Source organism: Peromyscus eremicus, chromosome 6 (assembly GCF_949786415.1).
Source record: "Peromyscus eremicus chromosome 6, PerEre_H2_v1, whole genome shotgun sequence".
Lineage (NCBI taxonomy): Eukaryota > Metazoa > Chordata > Mammalia > Rodentia > Cricetidae > Peromyscus > Peromyscus eremicus.
In genome coordinates, this window is record NC_081421.1 from 115,705,789 (window position 1) to 115,730,341 (window position 24,553).

General features: G+C 36.4%; 1 protein-coding gene across 1 annotated transcript; it reads right to left on the minus strand.

Moving 5' to 3' along the window:
- Positions 1–221: 221 nt before the first annotated feature.
- On the minus strand, positions 222–12,496 carry LOC131913632 (calcium-activated chloride channel regulator 3A-1-like). The gene is given in 13 exon segments (XM_059266382.1): positions 222–721; positions 1,066–1,293; positions 1,673–1,773; positions 2,999–3,176; positions 3,484–3,717; positions 5,387–5,499; positions 5,502–5,592; positions 5,594–5,614; positions 7,174–7,351; positions 8,935–9,043; positions 9,381–9,528; positions 9,727–9,867; positions 11,759–12,496. Coding segments are annotated over 13 exon segments (1,992 nt in total). The 5' UTR covers positions 11,918–12,496; the 3' UTR covers positions 222–430.
- Between the last annotated feature and the right edge of the window lie 12,057 nt (positions 12,497–24,553).

The following is a 24,553-nucleotide window of genomic DNA, read 5'->3' on the forward strand; positions in this document are numbered from 1 at the left end:
TCTTTCTTTCTTTCTTTCCTTCCTTCCTTCCTTCCTTCCTTCCTTCCTTCCTTCCTTCCTTCCTTCCTTTCTTTCTTTTTGGGTGATATACACTGCAAACAGACATCATTTTCTGAGATTTACATTGTTTCTTTGTGTATTTATTTCTATAAAATTCCATGTTATATTTAGTGTAATAGCTTTTGTTATATTAATATAGAGAAAACTAACTACACTAAAACTGACAATGGAGATGGACAAGAACTGTACTCAACTTCCTTCATGGTTCAAGTAAAATGCTCACCAACTTTGAAGATGACGATGGTGTTTATGTCTGTCCAGAGGTTTGACACATTACAACTAGATTCCATTCACTTTGAAATACAGTTCTTAAGCCTACAGAGGAAGCATTCAGATAGAGTCCAGAGAGAGAATTTTAAATTCAATTCTGTCAACGCGTGTTCCCATTACCTGCCCCATTGTCCCAGAGCTCCACTGTGACTTGATGTCCTTTTTCAGCTTCTATAGTGGCTGTGACATTGGCTCCCAGAACAAGCAGAAACCCTTGGCTGACTCGTGCATACACAATCATTGGTCTAGTGTACCGTGCTGTGTTTTGACTCATGTGAGCAGTTGCGATTACTGGGGGTGTGGTAGGACTTCTTGCTCGGGTGGTCACGGTTACTGTTAGCAACTGAGATTCATCAGCCTTATTGAAGAGGCTGTAGGTCCAAGTCCCTGTCTGAAACAAAACATATTTTAATTGCTTTGATATGTTTTCTTATTCTGTGCTTAGGATATATAATTATGTAAAAAGAAGAATAATGATTACTTGTTTGATGAGGAGGAGGAAGCCAAGGCCTCCTGCAAGCTAAGCTAGTGCACCACTCAGACACTCCCTCAGCATAAGTAATGATTTTAATATCTGATTTTATAAACTAATAACATGGGTATTAATCCCTATGTGTTCTATTAAGATGACTTTTAAGATGCCTTATCTGTTACTGTTTTAGCATTGAGAACACAGAAGGGGCCTTTATTTTCTGATACAAATTGATAATTAATGAAAACCAAAGAACAGATTACCTCTGCAATGCCTGGTATTCGAAGTCGAACAGAGAAAATATTTAGCTTATCATCACCTGGGAAATCTGAGGTTATGTATTTTTTCCCTTTTGGATCTTGAAGAACAATTTCTGGCTTTTGTATTGTCCAGGTGATAACAAAGAATGTGTCATTGCCAATGGTACTATCCACCAGTACTGTACTGTTTATCAATTCCTTCCCTTTAATATTCAAGGCTTTGCTCTCCAACTGTTACAGAAATAAAAAACAAACATACAAAACCCCCTGTTATTACTATGGAATTTCAAAATTTAGCAGTTCAATTTTGGATTTAAAAAATATTTCAGTTAAAATAGTTAAATATTTTTCAGTAAAATAATAGGTAAGGAAGAAATTAAATTATTAAAATTAAATTTACAAAAATTATAAAGAGTAAAATAATATTATAAGGAATAAAGGACTGGAGGAGATGAGGCATATGTAAGCCATGGGAACCAATTCAGTAAGGAAGTGCTTCCTCTATACAACAGACCCGTTTTTAAGGAAGAGTTATTTGTTAGAGAAGACTAGTTAGTAATTAGGATAATGGGAGTTTATTGCAAGTGAGAAGACAAAGAGTTTTGCTGACCTGCAGAGCCTGCTGAGAGATGCTGCCACTTCTAGATGAAATCCCACTGAAAGCATCCATAAGGCCATTTACATCATGACTGGCATAAAAGCGAAGCCCTCCTAAAGGGGAGTTTTCAATGGGAAAGCCTATTTACTTGTGCTGTCATTGATCTATTTAACCGTCTATTTCAGACGTTTAGTTATACTCCACAAAATATTACTTTTCAAGATCCTCAGTGTTGTAGTGTCCCATGCAGAATTCTACAATTACTAAAACCTTGCTCAAAATAAGTGTGATAAGAACAAAGGGAAATTTAAGGAATTAAAATTGTTTTTGATTGATATCAGCCACCAAAAGGAAGTGCATGCTATCTCAGCAAAGCCTGAATGTGGTACAATACTATAGAAATGAAATTAAAACCAATTCTTAGAAGATAATGGCTTATGTTCTAGTTGGATCAAAACTACATCAATGATAATTAAATATTGACCGTTTAGAACAAGTAAAGATTGATGAAAATAGATAATGGAGACAAAGGAAGAGGGAGATTACCTACATGTAAGAAGCTGAGAAAGAGCCGGGCAGTGGTGGCGCACGCCTTTAATCCTAGCACTTGGGAGGCGGAGCCAGGCGGATCTCTGTGAGTTCGAGGCCAGCCTGGGCTACCAAGTGAGTTCCAGGAAAAGGTGCAAAGCTACACAGAGAAACCCTGTCTCGAAAAACAAAAACAAAAACAAAAACAAAAACAAAAACAAAACAAAAAAAGAAGCTGAGAAAGAATAGGTTACAGAGGAGAAACGATTGCTTAAAATATGGTATTAATACTTATGGAACTAATAAGTGTCAGGAAGTCCATCTGGGCGATTCCTGCAGTAGCCACCCAAGGCTTAGGATGCATTAGGACCTGACAGAAACACTCCACGATGGAGTGAGCCCTGAACCGGTACTCAGGCCTTTCAGGCAAAGCATTTACAGCCTCTAGGTTTCCATTTGCTCTTTCATAAAATTGGGATGTCCAGACATTTTCTGTGGGATTGAATGCGTTTTTAAACTGAGAAATAGTTTTGGATGCAGTTGAGAAACCATAGAGAAACAAGGTTCTGATTAGCGGTATTGGTTGAAATGAGGAACAGAATGAGCGGTGACAATCAATAATGAAGAACCTGAGAAGTTCGCATAGGGAAGAGTGGGGGGGGGGGGCAGGGAGAAACGAACCCGAGTGGGAACAAACGAAGATGAATTTCGAGACGGGGAATTTTTGAGCAGTTTTCAGCCTATGGAGAACAACATGTGCGGCAGGACAGACTACAGACGATTGTCCAAACACTTCTGAAGTTGTTGTACCTGTCATGCTGGACAAGGTCTCCAGTTCTCTAGCAGCGGAAGGCCCCAGAGCGATGGTGTGGATGATGGCACCACTGCTTTTGACTTCCTCAAAGCATGAACTTATCTGGCCATCTTCCCCATCTGTCAGCAATATGATCTCAGAACCGGAAGTCCTCTGGTTACTGGAGGTAATTGCCTGAATGGGAAAAGCCACGTTACTAATCACAGAAAAATGATTTCTGAATAAATGAAAAGCAAGAATGAACTGTCTTTCAGTTGGAGGAGTCCTTGGGCTTCTTCCCAAGCTGGAGTCCGTATTTGCCTAGTCTTCTAGCAGGACACAGAGGGGCTGTAGAGAGCAGGAAGGCTACTTTTTCTTCTTGCAGATGACTTGTTTTTATCAGGTTAGAATATTACAAATGAGGAGCTCAGGAGCTCACCACCCTTGCTAAAAGTTAAAAGTGGTCAATGGCAAGTGACAGTAATTAATTTTCTTTTGTAACTTGGAATCCGCTTCTGAGTCCATTACAAATTGAAGTTCCACTCCCAACTTGTTGAGGCAGGTTCGCACTGATCTCTAGGTAGGAGTTCTCACTGGTCATTCTTACTAGATGGTTTTGGATTGTAGCAGTGCTATCAAATGTGACCAGGCCAACCAAGGATCCCTTTTCAATAATTTGAATTAAGAACAGCTCTGCTGCTTGGTTCATTCGGGTGAGACGAGTGATAGGGTTTCCCTGTAAAAAAATGTGTATGTATATATATACATGAACAACCCTGGAGTCTCTTGAAACCTTGTCAGATTTGTAAAAGACAAGAATCACCAAAGACCATAGATCTTGATAATAATTCTTTGGTGTATTTTAAACTTTAGCTTCTTCATGTCATTAAAAAATGGAATCTATGAAATAAAATCAGTTTGGAGGTTTGATAATTAGCTCAGCGGTTAAGACTTCCCACCCCTATCTGAGGAGAAACAAAGGAAGAAGAATGGATTGGGAAGGAGGTAAGAGATGGTGGAGGAGAAACTTTGGTTGGGATGTAAAACAAAAGAATAGCTAAACAAAAACAAAAATGAAACAAAAAACAAAAAAGAGCCCTTTCTGCTCTTGCAGAGAATCTGGGTTCAGTTGTCAGAACCCAGATGTGGCTCACACTGTACCTCCACTGCCAGAGGATCTGAGGGCCTCTTTTGCTTTTCATGCATGAGACACAAGTGGTTCACATACACCCATGCAGACAATACATTTATACACATTAAAATAAACTTTAAAACCACTAGATATTATATTTGTAAAACTCTTACCTTTTAATCTAACAATCTATTAAATAATTTACTGGAATGAAATATTTTTTAAAATGTATATTTTAATAAATACCAAGTAGAAAATCATCAAAGATTGTCAACTACAGGGGCTTGATTAAATTATTGCATGGTCATATCACATAATTATTAAATATGACATAATTCTTTTATTCCATTTTCTATTGAAAGTAAATTATTTTCCCATACAATATATCCTGATATAGTGTTTCCTCCCTCTACTCCTCCCAGTTCCTCCTTATCTCTGGATCTACTCCCTTTTTGTCTCTCATTAGAAAAGAAAGGCTTCTAAAAGACAACAAACATGACAAAATAAAATATAACAGGATGAAGCAAAACTGTCATATTGTCATTGGACAGGGCAACCCAACAGGAGGGAAAGAGTCCCAAGAGCAGGCACAAGAGTCAGAGACCCACTCATGCTCACAGTCAGGAGTCCCATAAAAATACTAAGTGAGTAACTATACTATATATGCAGAGGACCTAGTGTAGATCCATGTAAGCCCTGAACTTACTGCTTCAGTAAATATGGCATAATTATTAAAATCTTTCACAGAATCCTTTTTTACATGGGGAGTTTTAAAGGCATATTATGTAAAAGATCAGATTATAATACAAATAAAATATAACTACATTTTTGAAGAAAAAGGTAGACATTGAGAATAGGAAAAACATGAAGTGATATGTTCAATGGTGGAATCATGGATAGTTTCCATTTTTTCCTTTCCTTACTCTTTTTTGAGAAGAGATCTTGGTAGGTTGCCCACATGGGCCTAAAGCCAATGGACACAAGTGATCTTCTTGTCTCAGCCTCCTGAGTAACTAAGATTAGGCAAGCACAATTTCACCCGACTTCATTTTTCTGTGTGTGTGCAATTAAACTTGTCTAGTTAGAACTAAAAGTTATGAGATAAAAATTATCCATAATCTTATAACCTCCCTCTAACCATCATTTTTTTATCTCATTGTTCATTGGCATAAACATATGTGTGTTAGTTTATTACAACTAAGGTAAAATTAAGTTATATTTCTGTAGTTAACTTTAATACTTAATTTGAGAGTGTCAGCAAAAAGTGTCTTACAAATTTCATGCTTCCAGATTTATCTAGCACCAAACAGACTATCCGCTGTTTGAACCTCAGCAGTGAAAATGCAGGTCTGGGCGGGGCTTCTGTTCCTATCATAGGAGAGGAATCTGAAAATCAGCAGACTTCTTGATTACGTCCCACGTGCTTCTGTAATTGCACATTTTGTTTTGTTGGTTTGGGGCTTCTCTATTGTGTGTTTTTTTCTGTGCAAAATTCAACCACCTAAAAAACAATTCAAACACGATATTGTAAAAACTTGTAGGGCATCACCTTCTTTTCCAAATATGAAATTAGCTACCTTGTGCATCCTGAACAGGATTTGTCTCCTGATGAGAATAACTTTATAATCAGGTGTTTGGACATACATTTTACATGCCTCTAGTGCAAGTGAGTAATACTATCAACACACACAGCTAACACTTTTTGGAGATTTTAAAGTTAGACCATCAATAAAGAGTGGAGGCTGGTTATGTGATTAAGTCACCTTCCTGTTTCCTCATCTAAAATTTTGAGGATGTCCCATTCTGAATTATATGTACAGGAAGAGTGTTATGGGTTCTGGTAATTTCTGTCCCCTAAAAGTGGAATAGGAGAGATGGCTGTCCTTTATTGTCAATGCTCCACATCTCCATAGTTGGCCCAGAAACTTGAGGACAATTACTCTAGCCATTTAGCTTGTTATTAGTGCTTATGAATGACACATATAAAAAATACCCTTGAAAGATAATAAAAGTATAAGAGATGTAGACATTTCTCCGAGTGATGAATGACATCTAATAATTCTGCCAGTAGATGTTTATTACTACAAACCCTGAAAATCCTCTCCAGGACAGGATTTTGGATGTTCTTACCACAAAAAAAGAGCATAAATCTTTAAGGTAATGAATATGCTATTTAGTCCTATTTTATCATTAGACATTCTGTCTGTCTATTGAAATATCATGTTGTATCCCATAAACTTATTATATGTCAAGTAAAAATTAAAAATTAAAAAGATTGGGCTTACCTAGGGAAAGAGATGACTAGATATTTTGAAAATACATTATCCATTTTAACGTAAAAATTTAAGGCTTGTTTTGTACCTACCTTGAATCAAGCACTGAGCTTAAACTTATCTATATTACACTTTATAAACATAACAATAACAATGGGAAACAAATATTTCAATTTCATTTTTAAAATAAGCAAAACTAAGTATCATATTTAGTAGTGTTCTCTCAGAGACATCTTGAGAATGACAGGGAGGTTTCCTATGTGAAGTCCATTGACTAATACATTTGTTGATCCCCATCAAACGATGTAGTTAAACCATTATCTCTGTGAACTTTTGTTCTTATGTCTCTCTATTTTATGGAGGCAGGGCCATGTATATTTCCCAAATATTATCATTTTATAGTGGTTTGGTAAGCTTTAATGAGAAGAAAGTGAAAAATCTACATGTCAGTCGAAAACTCCATTGTAGATTACTTTGGGAGCGATATGAATAAACACTTGGGAGAAATATTAAAGTAAGGTTGTTATTTTGCACACAGGTCCGATCGACATCAGTGAGAGAAGGATTTAAGAAGTTATGTGACTCACTAAGCAGGGTACAGTGCTACATTTGAAGATAACGAACAGCTTAATAAGAAGGGATAGGATACTATCCAGACACCCTTGACATGGGCTGAATGAGTGATTTTCTTTCTCGTTGTGGAGATGCTTACTATCATAGTAGACATATAGCTTCATCACTTAATACTTCGCAAGGATTCTTTCTTGAGTAAATGGAAAGCACTTACAGAATCAAGACTTTGCATGAACATTATGGAGTTCTTGGCAGCTTGGGCTTTGTTTGGGATAAATGTACATTTGGGCTCATACAGTCCTGTCTTTGAATCTCGTCGGCATTTCCTTGATTTGCAGCTGCCTCCCTGATATTCTTTGACTATGATTCTGCCAGAAACATGAGTGGAACATCTATGATAAAAGAATTGGATTACTTTTGTGGTGCAAGCTGTTGAATTGAGGGCCTGTGCATGCTAGGCAAGCCCTTTACCACAAAGCTACACACTCAGCCCCAGTTTTGAAGCCACACATTCTGTTTTTAAATTGAACCTAGGCAAGTCAGCAATAAAGACCAATGTTCCGAAGTCTTTTTCTCAGCGACAAATCTGTTTGGTCCTGCACAAGCATTTCATTTTGACAAAAGTAGGCACAGTGATTACTTGTCCACATCTTGGTTTTAGTAAAAACTGTATTTTCTCTGTGTACTCATAAGCAGCCATTGGCTTCTTGATATGATCAATAAGTCTATTTCCTCTGTGGTTGTGGGAAAAGATAGTAATTTCAAACTTACATGGATATTATAAAGACTAAATTAGCTAAGAGTTACAGAGGATTTTTTTTTTCAGTTAGGAGAGGAAGTCAAATATATTTAAAATCTTCTTAAATTTCTATGTATAAATTATGTGGCTTTAAATTTGGTATAGTAATTTGTAGTTTACATTTTTATAACCAGTTAGCTGCTAAAGGAAGAACTGGAAGGACACAGGCGTCAAACCGTTGGGCTTCATCACAAAGATAGTTACCAAATCCCTGTCAGAGACTATGAAAAGGACTCTAAAACCTTCTTTATGTGTATAATTTCTTCCTATTCATACTTCATGACGTTAGTTAATGTCACAGTTTGTTTGTGTTGCAAGGATAATCGTGGTTGTGATGTCTTTTAAGAAAGATGGCTCTAGGGTTGTCCAAGAAGGTTATCTTACCCAGGATGAGACTCAAAGTTTCTGGGAACAGTGTAGGGACACTGTAAATGTGGGTTTAGAACCCTGTTTTCACTAATATATGTCTTTTTATAACTGATAATATTAAAATGCATTCATTTGTTTAATGTTTTAAATACTTATCATTTGATAATCCTTTGCTTAGTTTTGACTTTGTTAGAGAACTACAAAAACAAAACAAAACAAAATCCATAGTCTCAAGGATCTTCAACTCTACTGGGAGAAAACAAATCTCCTGGATGGCTAAGGCTGGTTAGTAGAAGTCTGAGAGAGGCGCACACATGCTCTCTGGAAACACTCTTCAGGACATCTAACCTCCAATGAGAGGAACAGACAGACCAAGAGGAGAAATAGGTAAAGATTGAATAGGCATTGTCTAGGCAAGGGATAGTTTTGTGGGGTTGAAAGTTGGGGTAGGCGGCCATGCTGAAAGCAGCCCAAGCACAGCACCTGTGTGCAAGACTCAAGGCAGCTTGACACACCACACATCACAAGGGGATGGGAGTAGAGGGTTCTCTAGCATCCTCCCTGGTCTAACTCACATTCTCTCATAGAGTTATTTCCTCCAGACACTGATTCCTATTGTTCTCAAGACTTCCTCAATATTCTAAGTTTTGCTACTTTGAATTTAAAAGTCAAATTAAACATCTTACCAGTTCATACATAGGGTTTGAATAAATCTAACCCTAGAATTGTACTCGAACTACCCAATAGAGAGTGCTGAAGAGCCGTAAAGAGGAAGTTTTAGAGTCAGATTAGGTCACACTGTGATACCTTGTTGCTTGAATAATGTTCCATCTGGACAAGTAGAAGGGCTGATCTCTGTTGTACTCATCAAATACTCCCCACCGGAGATGGGCCCACTCATGGACAAAGACTCTGCCTGAGAGAGAGATTGTCATCTATAAAGCTGTAGTTGAAATAATTTAAGGATGATTTTCCTTCTACTTTGAATTTCTTGCTCATCTGCTAACCTGAGCTGGAGACCTCTAGAAATCAATATTTTTCATTAGCCCAAAAAAGATAAAATGGAATGAAACCAACAAATGACTCATTTAATTATCAACTTTATATATACAACAGGTTGATTATAATCAGCATGTTTCTAAATGAAGGTATTACTTAATGTTCACTTTTCTTTACATTTTAGAAATCCACATTAATAGTTGTCGTTTGCTTTTTCCCAGTGGAATTATGAAGTATAAAATATATATTTCTACCTTGGGGTCCATAGATACGAAAATTATCAGTCAGTAGGAAGTTTGGAGTAAAATGTATATACTGTCCTCTGTCTCCACATTGTCCATATTGAAGTGTGTAGGGATTATTTCCATATTTCAGATAAGGATCAGCAACTATGACATCTGCCTAAAATGCAGAAGAACAAATCCAGTCAGATTTACAAGGGCATTAGAAGTGAGATTTTACAAACAAGGATCATCTCTTTTATACCCATAAATGCTGTATTACTAGTTTTACTCCCAACACAATTAGCATTTACCAAAATGTATGTATTCATCTGTAAAAGGCACAGAAAGAAGCTTAAGAGAGGGATGTGACACCTACTTGGTCATATGATTCTCGTTTTGGTGTTAAGTACTCCGATTTTGTCTTCCAGGTCATTGGGACTAAAATGCTTACATTCCTGAAATAAAATCTTCTTTTGGTGGCTTCAAACAGGTAAGTAGAAGCTTGAGTTACCATTTCCTGATGAAATTAAAAGTGCATTGTGGTAACAATGTCACACAACAAAATTAGCATTAAAGTATGTACACAAACTAGAATGGAATCAAAGCCCCCTTCCCTCAAACGGGATAATTTTACAAAGTCTCTTGAACCAGTAAGTTTCTTTCACGTGCCCAAATTCATGTGTGCTTTTACCTGTAACCTCTTGAGGCCAGCAGTAAAAGTTGGCGATAGGAGCAAAGATGCTGGATCAGTTATAAAAGTAATTAGGATTGGAGGTCTGTGGGCGATGCTTGGAAAACTAAGGAAGGGTTAAGAGTCTAACTTAGCAGTCAGAACCCAGCCTACAGCAGAAGGGAGGGGTTGGAAAAGGGGGTCATGGTCAATATCCCTGGCTCCTGGAGATGACTAGGACAGCAGATCTGCAGTGCACTGGGCATTCTCAGCTGGACATGCAGAAATGGCTGAATTCTTCCTTCAACTTGGAGTGCCAGTGAATGAGAAATAGGAAGCTGGTTGTTTTCCTGATATTGCTGCTTCTGTTGGCCTGGATAAGATTATAAAAGTTCTTCTGGGAAAAGGTGAGAAAGTGAATGCTGTCAATCAAAATGGCTGCACTCCCTCTTCTGTGCAGCTTTGACAAACAAGCTGAGATCTCTGTCCTGTTATTAGAAGGTGGAGCTGATCCAGATGCAGATGGGAAACACCGTTGTAAGGACCAACAATGAATCCAATGCATCAGCAGCAGCAGAGAGCAACTGAAGACGGTTTTTGCTTTTCTGCACTAGAAAGCTACCACAATGCCCAAGAGGCTGAGGGTCACACTTCTCTACACTTAGTCTGTGATGAGGACAGAGTGGAAGAAGCAAGGTGGCTGGCCATCCGAGGAGCAAGTACATACACAGAGAAGAAGGAAGAGAAGACACCCGGGCAAATGGCCAAAGGTGGCCTGGGTTAGTACTCAAGAGAATAGTGGAAAGTGGAGCGATTTGGATTTATTCTTCATATGTTTTGTCCCTAATGTCCTGGGAATTAATGTATTGTCTACAGAATGTCTTACACGTATGATAAGTTTTCTCAGTCTGAATCTTATATTTTACACAACTAGAGAATTTATAGTTTAGCATAGTGTTATACTTGATGTTGACTTCCTCTATAATGAACACAATATACATAGAGAAGAGATAACTAAAAATAAGTATAGTAAAAATTTCTAATTAACATAAAGTATAATAAAAGACAAAGTTTTACCAAGTGGTAATAATTAAACTATGAAAGGCTGGCTGGTTTCAGTTCTGTCATTTATTTTATAACTATAAATCAATTTCTCATTTACATCAGTGTTAGAATCCTCTGGACTACACCTTAGTGATACTGAGAGGATCTAAGAATAGAGTGCATGTGCTGTGTGCTAAAAAATCTTTTATTACAAGTAAAACTAGAAACAAATCGACTTCAAAAATGTGTCATGTTTGTTTTCTTTAAGGCAAGATAGGTAAGGAATTTAGGTTTTCTGAAGACGTGCATGTGGGAGCAACTGGAGAAAAGTGTCAGACAATAAACTGCTAGAGTTTAAGTGTACATTTCCTGTATAGATTTTGTAAAAGCAACACCATTAAGATAAAATATAAGAACATTTCTCCACTTGCTCTAAAGTCTATTACCTTAGCTAGCTAATAATTTATTAAGAGCTTGGACACTGATTTTAATGTATAATAAAAATATAAATCTAAGCAGATACTCATCTTGACTGTAATAATCCTACAGACATGATGAATACAGTCAAAGAGATTTGGGGAGGGTATAACCTTGTGTGTGTGTGTGTGTGTGTGTGTGTGTGTGTGTGTGTTTAAATGCCTAGATAAAAAGAATTATTGACATGCAAATATGCAGATAATAAAACCCTTCTCACCTTTATGCTTTGGATGAGTCTCTCATCTTCTGGCACACTGGGGTTGATTGCAATGACCACACCCTCATATCCATTGTTGTTCTTATGGACCATGGAGCTTTTCACCTCCTGCAAGAGATGCAGGCTGAGGAACAGAAGGACCTTCAGACCTGGCACCATGTTTTCACATGCTAAGTGAGGGAGCTACGAAAGGAGGGTTTTTATGTGTCTGCTTCACTCAGGGATTTGGATCCTGTAGAGTGAAATACTCCTGTTTCTTGATGACTTTCCTCATTGCATTCATTCTACAGACTTAGCTGCTCAATGTCAGTGGGGATTATGATAAACACATTCATTATACTTTCTAAGAGAGCTAAGCAACAGGTATTTACTGAAGTGAGCCCTCTTTTGGGTTGTTTGTGTAGTTGTCCTCATGGTTGTGGGTATTCATCATTGCCATGAGCATCACCATCACCAGCACCATTGTCAGACAGCACCTGAGGTCTAAGTCTTCGGTGTGTTCATAGGGAGAGGCGAGCAACTGGGAAGAAAGCCCCAGGAAAGAGCAGATGGAAGGCTTGTATAAAAGAGCAAACAACAAAGAGGACTGAAGTGGAAGTGGCGGTGATTTATGACTTTATATTCGTCCTTGAGATGGGAATGCTGTAAGCACAATGCTTCAAAAATGGCTGTGGATCAAATGGAGATTTTCTTTCATTACCTTCCATGATAGCTACCTGTTTGTTTCAGCTTTCAAATGGTATTGAATGTTCCACAACCGTTCGTAACTTGAGAACTTAATATGCTTCACCTAAGATTTCTTTCTCTTCCTTCCTTCCTTCCTTCCTTCCTTCCTTCCTTCCTTCCTTCCTTCCTTCCTTTCTTTCTTTCTTTCTCTCTCTCTCTCTCTGTCTCTCTCTCTGTCTCTGTCTCTCTCTCTCTCTTTCTTTCTTTCTTTTTTGATTGAATAAAGAGCCTTACTGCTTGATTCGTTGCACAATGTCATTACGAGTTGGCTCGGGAGTCAGATCAATGTGAGGCTGACTCCTTGTCCTAGTCACTTAATAGTCACATATTTCTACGTTAGGGTTGCATGACTCTTTTTTAAGCTTTATCTTTTCTGAAATATCTGAATTATATGAGATGTTGGAAACACTAAATGAATTAATCTATACAAATAAATTCATGCATGTGTCCTGACTCCTAAGAAGCCTCAACAAATAGCATATGTTACACATTATAGGCTATTTAGCTAATCAGCTTCCCTGTTTTCAGGAATAAATTTTGTACAACTGTGACTATTGTCTTGTAGGGTTTAAATGGGGTGGGGAGTGAAGAAGCTGTCCTAAGACCAGAGAATGAACTGTGGGTGCCAGAGTAAAAACTGTAGCTCCTTGGAGTGCATTTATCTTTAATGATTAGCATTATCTTATCATTGCTAGTCCAACCAAGATTTTATAGTACCATCTACAAAATCCTCCTAAAGAAATCACTTTCTTTTCTTTGAACTTGCTTCAGCTGTTGTTATTATGCACTACTGGCCTTGCTTTTGCTATTTTGATATACACAATATTTTTCTTTTTTTAGATTGTAAATTAGCTTGGAGGTAAGAGATTTGTTTTTAGGCTCTCAGCCTCAATTTTGAGACCTGTAAAATGAGAACAGTGATACCTGTAACAGGAATGTTGTGAGGGTTGAATGAAACAATGTGTGAAATTGGATTTAGTGGCTGGCACTTCTGCCTTATACAGTAAGACCCTGTTGCAAGCAAGCAAACAAATAAAACAATAAAAGAAAAGAGTGTGTCATACTATTCTGGTGCATAAAAGACTTCAATAAATTAATGTTTATTCCTTGATTTTCCTTATTCTTCTAAGTTCATGGGAAGAAATTAGTGCTTCCTGTGCTTTACCCAGTGCTCTGTCTTCAAGTACAGACATGCAAAAATTCCGGCATTGTCTCCGAAGAGCTCAAAGCCTGGTAAATGGATTAGATTGGACTCATACAGGACTCAAACACAAGACAGAATGAAAGATGCCACTTAACTTGAAGAAGCCAATTTGGAATGGCTTCTCATGATTGTCAGGGACCACCCCAGTTGGATATGGTAGTCCCTGGGACAAAGGTTCTCAAAAGCTAGGTGGGTAAGGATTTGGCAAAGACAAACAGAAACTAACACAGAGGCAGTTTGAATCTGAGTGTGTTTTGTAGTTTTTAAGTATGGATTTTTATATATAGTGAAACATGTATTAAAATTCCTAAAGATGTGTTTAGTGAAGCAATCATGGATAGGACAGATAACATCATTGTCATTTGGCAGAGTAAAGCAGGAAATCATGCAAGGCCAATGGTATATTTTCAAGAACAAGTTAGTGCATAAAATCATCCAAGGCGGATGGCACATTCTTAGGAACAGGTTAATACATTTTTATTGTTAGTTATTGTTTAATAACTAGTACCGAGTTTTTTAAAATATTCAAGGTGTAAAATTAGATTATGGATTTTTTGGTTTAAGGATTTTTTATTATATATATAAGCCCATTTTTTTATGATATATGTAGAGTCATATGACATTTTATTGATGGGAAAGTTTTATCTAATCATTGTACTATTTTATAATTTTGTAAATGATTTATGAAATAAAGCCATGGTCTTTTTGGACATAAGGTCATGGCTAGTGACATTACCTCAAAGGATGGTTTCTATTTCATATATTTCACCTGAAATCTCAGCCTAGGCTATCAGGAACCGTCTTGTAAATATGGAAAGAAAATAGAGATAAAACAGATAGATTGCCATTTGAACTACCGCTTAATAGTTTGCTCTGGCTAAGAGTTTTACAACCAGTTCCAGGAGGCCTCCTTCTTTTGAAGTTCTCACCTCAATCTGTGCAACTTGTCACACAGACTCTACTGGAGTTGGTGCGGCATCTCATTTTGTTTTTTAAATTTTTTAATTGAAGTTCATAGATATCTCTTTTGGCTGTAGAGATGGAAGAAAAGACAGTCGGAAGATGACTGGAACAAAAGAAAAATAATTATTATTATTCTTGATACTACACCACCAACAATAATCTAATGTAACCATTTAACAGGGTTTAAGGACTGTAAAGCAGAGCTAATAGACTGAAGCAAATTCTTTAAATTAGTAGATTAAAGATGTGTTTTAGTCATAGCGGAAATTTGGTATTATAATTTAGCCATATCATGGGTGATATCATTTTTTTAAAATTTTTAACAAATGAAGATTTTAATTATGACTCTCATTATAAGGCGATGGTGTTACATATATGTACCGAAAGCCGGCATGGAATTTAGTAGAATGTTGTATTTTAATATTTTTTACCTCTTGTCCTAGTGTTAAAACTACATCCTTTAAAGCATCAAGTTTTAATTTTAGTTTTTTATTTATTATTTGTTGTCTTGTAAGTATTAAAGAGACATTTTTATTTAAATCATTAACAAAATGTGTAGTTTTTATGTCTGAAACCAAGGCAACTGTTGAGACTGTAAGTGAAGTAAGGATGTCTATTAAAAACACTAATGCCTAAAACTAAAGCTGTAACAAAGCGCTTTGGTTTAATTAATTTATTAACTCTTTTTAGGATTTGTATGGCTGTATTGTCAAACTAGGCATCACCTTTTAGTTCTACAGGAAACATAACATAAGAAGGTCTTTGTAGTCGTAAAATAACTGAATAATTCTTAATTAACATAGGATCAACACAGTTAGTTAAAATATATTTAGAACAATTAACCTGATAAGATTGTTATATTTTAGTAATTTTTAAATCTGAAGGCTGTCCAGCGAGTGTATCATAAGGGTAGTTTAAACAAGATCTAATTGTCAAAGGAGTACTTTTAGATTTCCTAGGCTGTTTAGAAAAACCGTGTTAGTTGCAGCAAAAATTTTAAATAATTTTGGAAAAACATTAGAAGTATGTCAAGGAGAATGACTAACATAGATAGGTTCTACCCATCCTGGAGTGAATCATCTATAATAGGCTCATTTGTAAATGTATCAGGCTTATATCCATCATATTGTAGTAACTGATTAGTTAAAAGCTTTTTATAATTATAAAATGGTGTGGCTATAGAGTAGTCATATTTTTTTTGAGTTTTTTTTTTAATGGATAATGTACTGAAGCCCTATAACCAAACCCACATTTAAGCCATTTTGGATTAACATCATTAAGCAAAGTATCCCACACTTCATCTTTGTCCTCATATTCTTGTGCATAATCTTATAGAGGCACAATGTTTTTGTCCATATAAAAGTTTTATTATAATTATTATAGCCCCAAATCATTATTGAAAGCTCCCATATCAACCTTCTATGATGGGTAGGCAGTTTATTTGTAACTGTTCTATCTGGAGCATTGGAAAGAAAAGTTTTATAACTAATGGGAAGGCAACCCATGGGCGGTATTTCCTTTAAAGTAACAAATAGTGGAGCTGAATCTGACATTTCCTTTTATTTAATTACAGAGGAGGCCATATGAAAGGAAAAAGCAGGATGTCCTCCTTACAATTTGGTATATCATTTATGATTTTGATATATATCTTATCTCCCCAACCCACGGGATGAAGAAGGGGAGGATGGGGAAGAGAGGTCCCAAACGAGGTTGTAAAGGCAGAATATACCTGCATAGCAACCACCACAAGCACAGTGAGGAACATACTTTCTGTTGGTGGCGCTTTCCCGGTTTTAGAGACCTTTTGTCGTCCTTTTGAGTGAGTTTTTCTAGTTGTCCCCAAGTGTGTGGATCCGTCCTTGTGGGAAGTGACAGCATAGGGGAAGGCAAAGAGGCCTGTGGAGGAGAGAGACCAAACGTCTTCATTTTTTTTGTTATTTATTTTTTGATGTGTGTGTGTGTGTGTGTGTGTGTGTGTGTGTGTGTGTGTATCTGTCTGTCTGTCTGTCTCGATGGGGGTTTTTTGGTGGAAGGGTCAAACAAGTCTGTCTGGGATCCAGATTGGGTTTTCTGTATTCTGTGGAAAAACACATGTATGTCCTCTTTCCAAGGTGATTAACACATCTGGCCCTCTCCAGGCACCTGTTAAAAGATCCTTCTACATCACTGGAGGGGTTATAGTCTGTTGTAAATGAGCCCAGTGTTTTTGCATAGGAGTAAAACCTTTATCATCTGTGTTAAGGTGATTAATGGTAAATAAAGCAGAACTTAACAACTGATGAGGTGAATAGTAGTGACCTCTAGATTTTAATCTTTGAAGCTGTACCTTAAGATTTTGATGAGTCCTTTTATGATAGCTTGACCTTGGGGGTTACGTGGAATCTCTGTTGTATGTTTTATACTTCATTAAATGCAAAACTTTGCAAAAGCTTGAGAAGTATAAGTTGGAGCATTATCAGTTTTAATTCTTTTTGGTATTTCTAACAAGGAGAAGCATATAATAAGATGTTGTATGACATCTTTTACAGCTTCACTGGTTCATGTAGTGGCTATGACTGCATGAGAGTAGGTATCTACAGTAACATGCACACAGGTCAATTTTTCAAATTCTGGGATATGAGTTATGTCTATCTGTCACAAAACTTGAGCCTTAAGTCCTTTTGGATTAACTCCCATTTTTAATGGATGATATACATCAGGACAATGTTTACAATCCTTTACAATTTGTCTAGTCTGTTCTCATGTCAAATTGAACATCCTTCTCAAGGCCAATGTATTCTGATGATGTAAAGCATGACTTTCTAATACTTGTTTAATCACAGTAGCAATCAAACGTTCCTTTGCTAATAAATTTGTCATAGTATTTCCTAAAGCCAATGGACCTGGCAGGCCAGTATGTCCTCTAATATGTCCTATAAAATTTTTTTGATTGAATTATATTTTGCAATTGAAACAAAAATGACATTATTTTTGAATATCCAGATATAAGTGCTGTCTCTATATCAGGAAATAAATGAAGTACATATTTTGAATCTGTATAAAGTTTAAACTATTTAGGTATATGTTTAAGGGCAGCAATAACTGTGATAATTTTCACCTGTTGTGCTGAAATTTCTTTTGTCTTTTTTTAAAATTTTATTTTTTTTTATTTTACAATACAATTCAGTTCTACGTGTCAGCCACGGATTCCCTTGTTCTCTCCCTCCCACCCGCCTCCCCTTCCCCCCAGCCTACCCCCATTCCCAACTCCTCCAGGGCAAAGCCTCCCTCGAGGACTGAGATCTTTTTTTTTTTTTTTTAATAATTACGGGTCTAACTTTTATATAAACAGCTGACTTTCCATTGGATGACCCATCTGTAAATACCAAGAGGACATTGGAAATGGGTTCCAATGTTACTATAGAATTAAAGATTATCCTTGTTTCTTCCCCAAACTTTAATATAGGTTGTTGAGGTACATGATATTTTATTTGTCCCATGTAACAAGCTAATGTAATTCCCCAATCATCTGTAGTTTAGAGTAAATACTCTAACTGTTCCTTATGGTAATGATAATTTTTTTATTTCTTTGTCAATAATTTTTTGTATCTTATCCTCCCTTTAAGAATTAATTGACTACATATGAAAGAAGAAGATATCATTTTTACTTGAATATGAGGGAGATATATCCATTTTAGTATACCTTTTTGCCACAAACATGTAGTAGGGGTGTATGATGTTTTAAGTATAATAAGGGACCATGCTTTTAGATAATTTATTTGTTTTATTTTTGTATCTTGCATCTTTGGTTTTATCCATTTTAATTGTTTTAAGGCCTCTTTTGTAAGTTGTCTTTTATATTTGGGATCAGGATCTCCTTTAAGAATATCAAATAAATGGTGTAATTGTCCTCTGGTAATTTTTAAATAAAGTCTAATCCAATTAATATTTCCAAGTAGTTTTTGAAAATCATTGTGTTTTAATTGATCAATTCTATGTTGTAATTTTTGAGACATAATGTATTTTTTATGAATTTTTAAAAAATAATTCATTGGCTTGTTATGTTGAATTTTGTCAGGAGTGATGATTAATCCATATTGGGTTAATACCTCAATCATATTTTTAAAATTTAATTTAGTTAAATCTTTTGTTTTGTTTTTGTTATAAGAATGTCATCCATATAATGTACTATGACAGTCCTTTTATATTTACTCCTAATGGATCTTAAGGCTTGATCTACAAATTTTTGACACAAAGTAGGACTGTTTTTTATGTTTTGGGGGGGAGGACCTTCCATTGGTACCTTTGAAACCGCCTTTGAAAATTAGCAGAGGGAATGCTGAAGGCAAATCTTTGTGTGTCTTTGGATTGTAGTTTTATGGTGAAAAAACAATCCTTTAAATCAATAACTATAACATAATAATTCTCTGGGACAGCTACTGAAGAAGGAAGTCCTGGCTGTAGAGCTCCCATGTCATACATTGTTCTATTGACAGCCCTAAATTCTTGCAAAAGTCTCCATCTTTCTTTCTTACTAACAAATACAGGAGTATTCCATGGACTATTGGATTTTTTAATATGTCTGAATTGTAGTTTGTTCTTTTACTAGTTGTTTTAAGGCCTGTATCTTTTTCTGAGTTAGGAGCCACTGATTCACCCAAACAGTATCATCATTAATCCATGATATTTTGTCGGTATATAATTCATCAGCAGCCCCTATAAGAAATGCTGATCATTCCATTTTTCATCCATGGTCAATTTTACTTCCATTTTTTCCAAGGATATCTCTTCCCCATAAAGAGAATGGCAAAGAGGGAATAACGTAAGGTTGAAATGTACCCTCTTTGTCCTCACATTCTCATGTCAGGATTTTTGAACTTTGAGCTCCATTAGATGCTAGCCCCAGTCCCCTAAGAGCAGAGGTGGTGGGAACTACAGGCCATGTCCCACACCAGTCTTTTCCTGCAATGCAAGACCTATCTGCTCTTGTGTCTAATAAGCCCTGAATATATTTCTTTTTACTTTTATAGTTTTTAAGGGTCTCTGCTTAGTAATTTTTTGAGTCCAGGCTACCACTTCTGTGGAGCCAAACCTTTTATCTCCTCTAGTCTGTTTTAATATCAGATTGAGAAGCTGTATATAAGGGAGTAGTATTATTTGAGCTACCTTTTGGTTTCTATGTAGTTGTATTCTTTCTTTTAATGGCCTAATCATAATTTTTACTTCTCCTTGAAAGTTTGAATCAATTACTCCAGGAAGTACTTCAAAATTTTTCTTGTAATTTGAACTTTTCTCTATTATAAGACCAAAGGTGCCAGACAATAATGGCCCTTTAAATCTTGTATCTATCAATTGTACTCCCTCATAAAGAGAGAGCAAATAATCTTTGTCTACTGCAAGATCTCATCCTGTACTTTCTGGGTAGCTCTAGGTAAACTTAAGATGTTAAACTCAGGGGCCAGAGGATTAAGTTCACTTTTACCTTCCTCGGTTTGCCTTTTTTTTGCCCTTTAAAAAAATTTTGGGGGCAGAGGGCATGCCCCTCTGCCCATTTTTTGTCTCTTCATTTTTTAGAGGGGTTCCATCCTTATGAAATTTTGATTTACATTCATTTTTTCCAGTGTTTTTTCTTCCTATATCGAGGACATAGCTTTGGAGGTTGATTTTTCTTATTTTTACTTTTTGAATTCTGCTCTTCTTTTTTTTACAGCCATGGCTCATATGCCCTTGCTGTCTGCAAGAAAAGCATGAAACTTTGGTTTCTTGTTCCTTTTAAATTTGAACATAGGGGTGAAAATGTCGCTCTTGCATTGCTGTGGCACGGTCCGTACCCTGGACCACTGCTGGTGAGGCATCTACACATGCTCTGATGTAGTCTTGAACACCCCATTTTCCTTACTGGTGTAATTAGTTCCTGGCAGAGTATTGGCATTTCCCCATGCAAGTTGTTTTAATAACATGTCCAAGGCCTCACAGGGAGGAGGCATCCTGCCCAATGCTTCTTCCAATCTAGTAATAAAATCTTTATATGGTGCTTCTTGTTTTTGTTTGATTTTTGCTAATACAGTTGTCTTACCATCAACAGGAGGGAGCCTTTTCCAAGCAGCTACTGCTATCTTGGAAACTTTTTTCAGTATTTTTCCTTTTAAATCAACTTGTTCCTGGGGGAGGCAGAGTCTCCTTTACCTAAGAGCATTGACATAATAGGTTTATCTGCCTTTTTCTTGAAAGCCGAATTTTGAATCACTTCCCTTGCTCTGTCCTCATATTCTGTCCTCCATACTATAAACTGTCCTGGGTTAAAAGTGGACTTTGTAGTCTGATGCCAATCATAAGGAGTTAACCACATGGTACCCAACATTTCCACAATTTGTAAGGTATATGGAGTGCTTGGCCCAAGGTTCTTAACAGAATACTGTAGCTCTTTCAGAGTTTTTAAAGGAAGAGGTTCCCATTAGGATGTCTCTCCTTGAAAAATAATTGCTGGGAAACAAAACTCCAAATCTCCTTTTTGTCTGGCTTTTTTTAATGGTCTCCAGAAATCCCCTATTAGTTGGCATTTTTTTTAAAGCTTGACTGATTTTGTTTTAAAAGTAGGAGGGGCTGTAGCGGTGGTAAAAATATCATCTATTTCTGCCTTATGAGGACTCTTATCATGAAAATAATCTCTTCCCTTATCAAAATTATATATTTTTTTGCTTTATCATCTCATTCTTATTGTTCCTCATCATTCAACCAATCGTCCCCTGGCTGTGTCTTGAGGAGATTAATAGTAGATGAGGAAATACCATATGACTTAATCTCTGTCATCAGAGGAATCACCTCATCCTCTGAGGGTTCTTCCTCAGCAAAAAATTCAATTTCTGGTTTTTTGAAAGGAGGTGTCTACTTTGTACCAATAAGGAAAATACCTGAACTGGGACCTGTTTAGGGCCATAGTTTTCATAAAATCTCCTCATCTCTTTTCCCATCTTTTTCCAATTTTCTAAAGACAGGATTCCTTCCTCTGGGAACCATGGTCTGACATTCAATACAAAATCATAAAACGTTGCCAAACTCTTCTTTGAGGTTTTAACACCTCTAGCATATGACTTAATATTGCCAGGATCAAGCCTCTGTTTTAGGACTGTGAATGTCCCATGTTTTTTACCTTCTTGTCATCTTAACTCAATGCCTTTCTGTCAAGGAGTCTGTAGCATGCTCATGAGGTCATATCCTTACCTGAAAAAGTGTTTTTTAGGAAAAAAAGAGACAAGGAGAAAAAAAATCTTACCTGCCTTTGAGCCCCATGGTCAGATGTGGGGGTCCCTGGGACGAAGGTCCTCAAAGGCTAGGTGGGTAAGGATTCGGCAGTGAAAACAGAAACAAACACAGAGGCATTTTGAATCTAAGTGTATTATGCAGTGTTCAAAGCAAGGATTTTTATACATAGTGAAACAAGTATTAAAATTCTTAAAAGATGTGTTTAGTGAAGCAATCATGGTTAGGACAGATAACATCATTGTCATTTAGGAGAGTCAAGCATGAAATCATCCAAGGCTAACAGTATGTTTTCAAGAACAAGTTAGTGCATAAAATCATCCAAGGCAGATGGCACATTTCCAGGAACAGGTTAATACATTTTTATTGTTAGTTATTGTTTAATAACTAGTAACTAGTTTTTTTAAATGTAAATTTAGATTATTAATTTTTGGTTTAAGGCTTTTTTATTATATATCTAAGCCCATTTTTGATGACACATGTAGAGTCATATAAAATTTTATTGATGGGAAAGGTTTTTTAATCGTACTATTTTATAATTTTGTAAATAATTTATGAAGTAAAGCACTGATCTTTTTGGACATAAAGTCATGGCTACTGATTCCATGTCAAAGGATGGTTTCTTATTAATATTTCTTGCTTAAAATCTCAGCCTAAGATATCAGGAACATCTTGTAAACATGTAAATACTGAAAGAAAATAGAAAGAGATAAAACAGATAGATTGTCATGAGAACTACCGCTTAATTGTTTGCTCCAACCAAAAGTTCCACAATTGGTTCCAGGAGGCCTCCTTTTGAAGTTCTCACCTCAATCTGTGGAACTTGTCACACAGACTCTACTGGAGTTGGTGTGCCACATGATGAGAGGAATCACAAAAGCACTTTGGGTGGGTCACTTTTACAAAATGGAAGCATGGAGAAGCTAAGTCACCCTAGGTTACATTTTCAGAAAAGGACAACTTGGGGCTTTAATTTTGAAGCAAAACAAACAAACATATGCCGTTTTTCAAAAGGATGACTAGAAAGGAACTCATCATAAAATTATTTTGAGGGTTTATTTGTGTTATAAACAGTAGTTATCAGTGGGAGAATCAAGAGAGTGTGGAGTGCTATGACAGACTTTGTACAAAGCAAAAATAACTTTTATTCTGTTTAACTGTTAGGTTGTAGGATGGAGTCTTCATAGGCAGATTTGACTTAAAATCTTAAGTTCAAGTAGGATTCTTTCCGTACCTAGTTACTTGTTTTTGATAAATGTAAGGCAGAAAAATCTTCCTATGCCATTTCAACTGCATCTGAAATCAAAATAGACAACAATAAAGATCATACTGTCACAAAATTCTAGAACCATCATTTCTTTACTTCTTTAAGTGGACTTTTGTAGATGTAACAGTCTTATTAAATAAGAAACACATAGCCAAATGCAGAGTTAAAAGCCCAAGTGTTCAGAGCAGTAGCTAAGAGCTGATACTAAAACAAAACAAAACAAAAACAACAACAAAAAACCCCCCTTTCTTACTCTTTGCTGCTGCTGTTGTCCTTCCCCTCAGAAAGAGAGCTACTTCCTGTGTGTCTGCCTTTTTATTGACTTTCTGTTCTGCCTCCTCATTGGTTGTAAACCCAACCACATGTCCTCATGTTACTGCCTGTCTATACAGACCTCCAGGTCTCTATGGCTGGTATTGAGATTAAAGGTGTGTGTCTCCATGCTGGCTGTATCCTTGAACACACAGAGATCTGCCTGTGATGTGATCGGGATTAAAGGTGTGCAGAAGGCCAGGCGGTGGTGGTGCACGCCTTTAATCCCAGCACTCGGGAGGCAGAGCCAGGTGGATCTCTGTGAGTTCGAGGCCAGCCTGGGCTACCAAGTGAGTTCCAGGAAAAGGCGCAAAGCTACACAGAGAAACCCTGTCTCGAAAAACCAAAAATAATAATAATAATAATAATAATAATAATAATAATAATAATAAAGGTGTGCAGAAACTACTGACCGGTTTCTGCTATGGCTTGCTATTAGCTCTGACCCCCAGGCAACTTTATTTATTAACATACAAATAAAGTCACATTTCAGTACAAATAAAATATCACAATATTTCCCCTTTTCTATTTTAATAAAAGGAAAAAAGTTATAACTAATATAAGAAAAAATATATACAATAAGTACAATAACCATATATAATATATACAAGCAATAAATACCCAAACAATGTCTAGTCCATTTGCATTTGTCAAACTCAGAGAAAATAATTCCATTATCTATCCTATTTTGGTAAGTCCAAAATGTACCTGATTCACTTTCTATCCTAACTTACATTACTACCAGAACTATCTTATAATATCTTTCAAATTTATACATTTACACCTCTTTAGTGAGTTTCTTTTCTGAAATTCTTAACAAGGAAAACTATAACTATCTAATCTTCAACTATAACTAACTAATCTTCAACTCCCTCAGAGACCCAAGAAGGAAATAATATTACCTACTAAAAATAAAAACAGGAAGTGCATGCAAGCAGCTTCCAAAAAAAATGTGAGTTGACAGAAACAGCAAGATGCCTGGACAGTCACCCGAGGTTTCTCTGCAGTGTTGGGGCATCATCTTCAGCCTATAGGCTTAGCGTATCTGACAGACTCATTTGTGAAGTAGGATGTGCACAAGGTC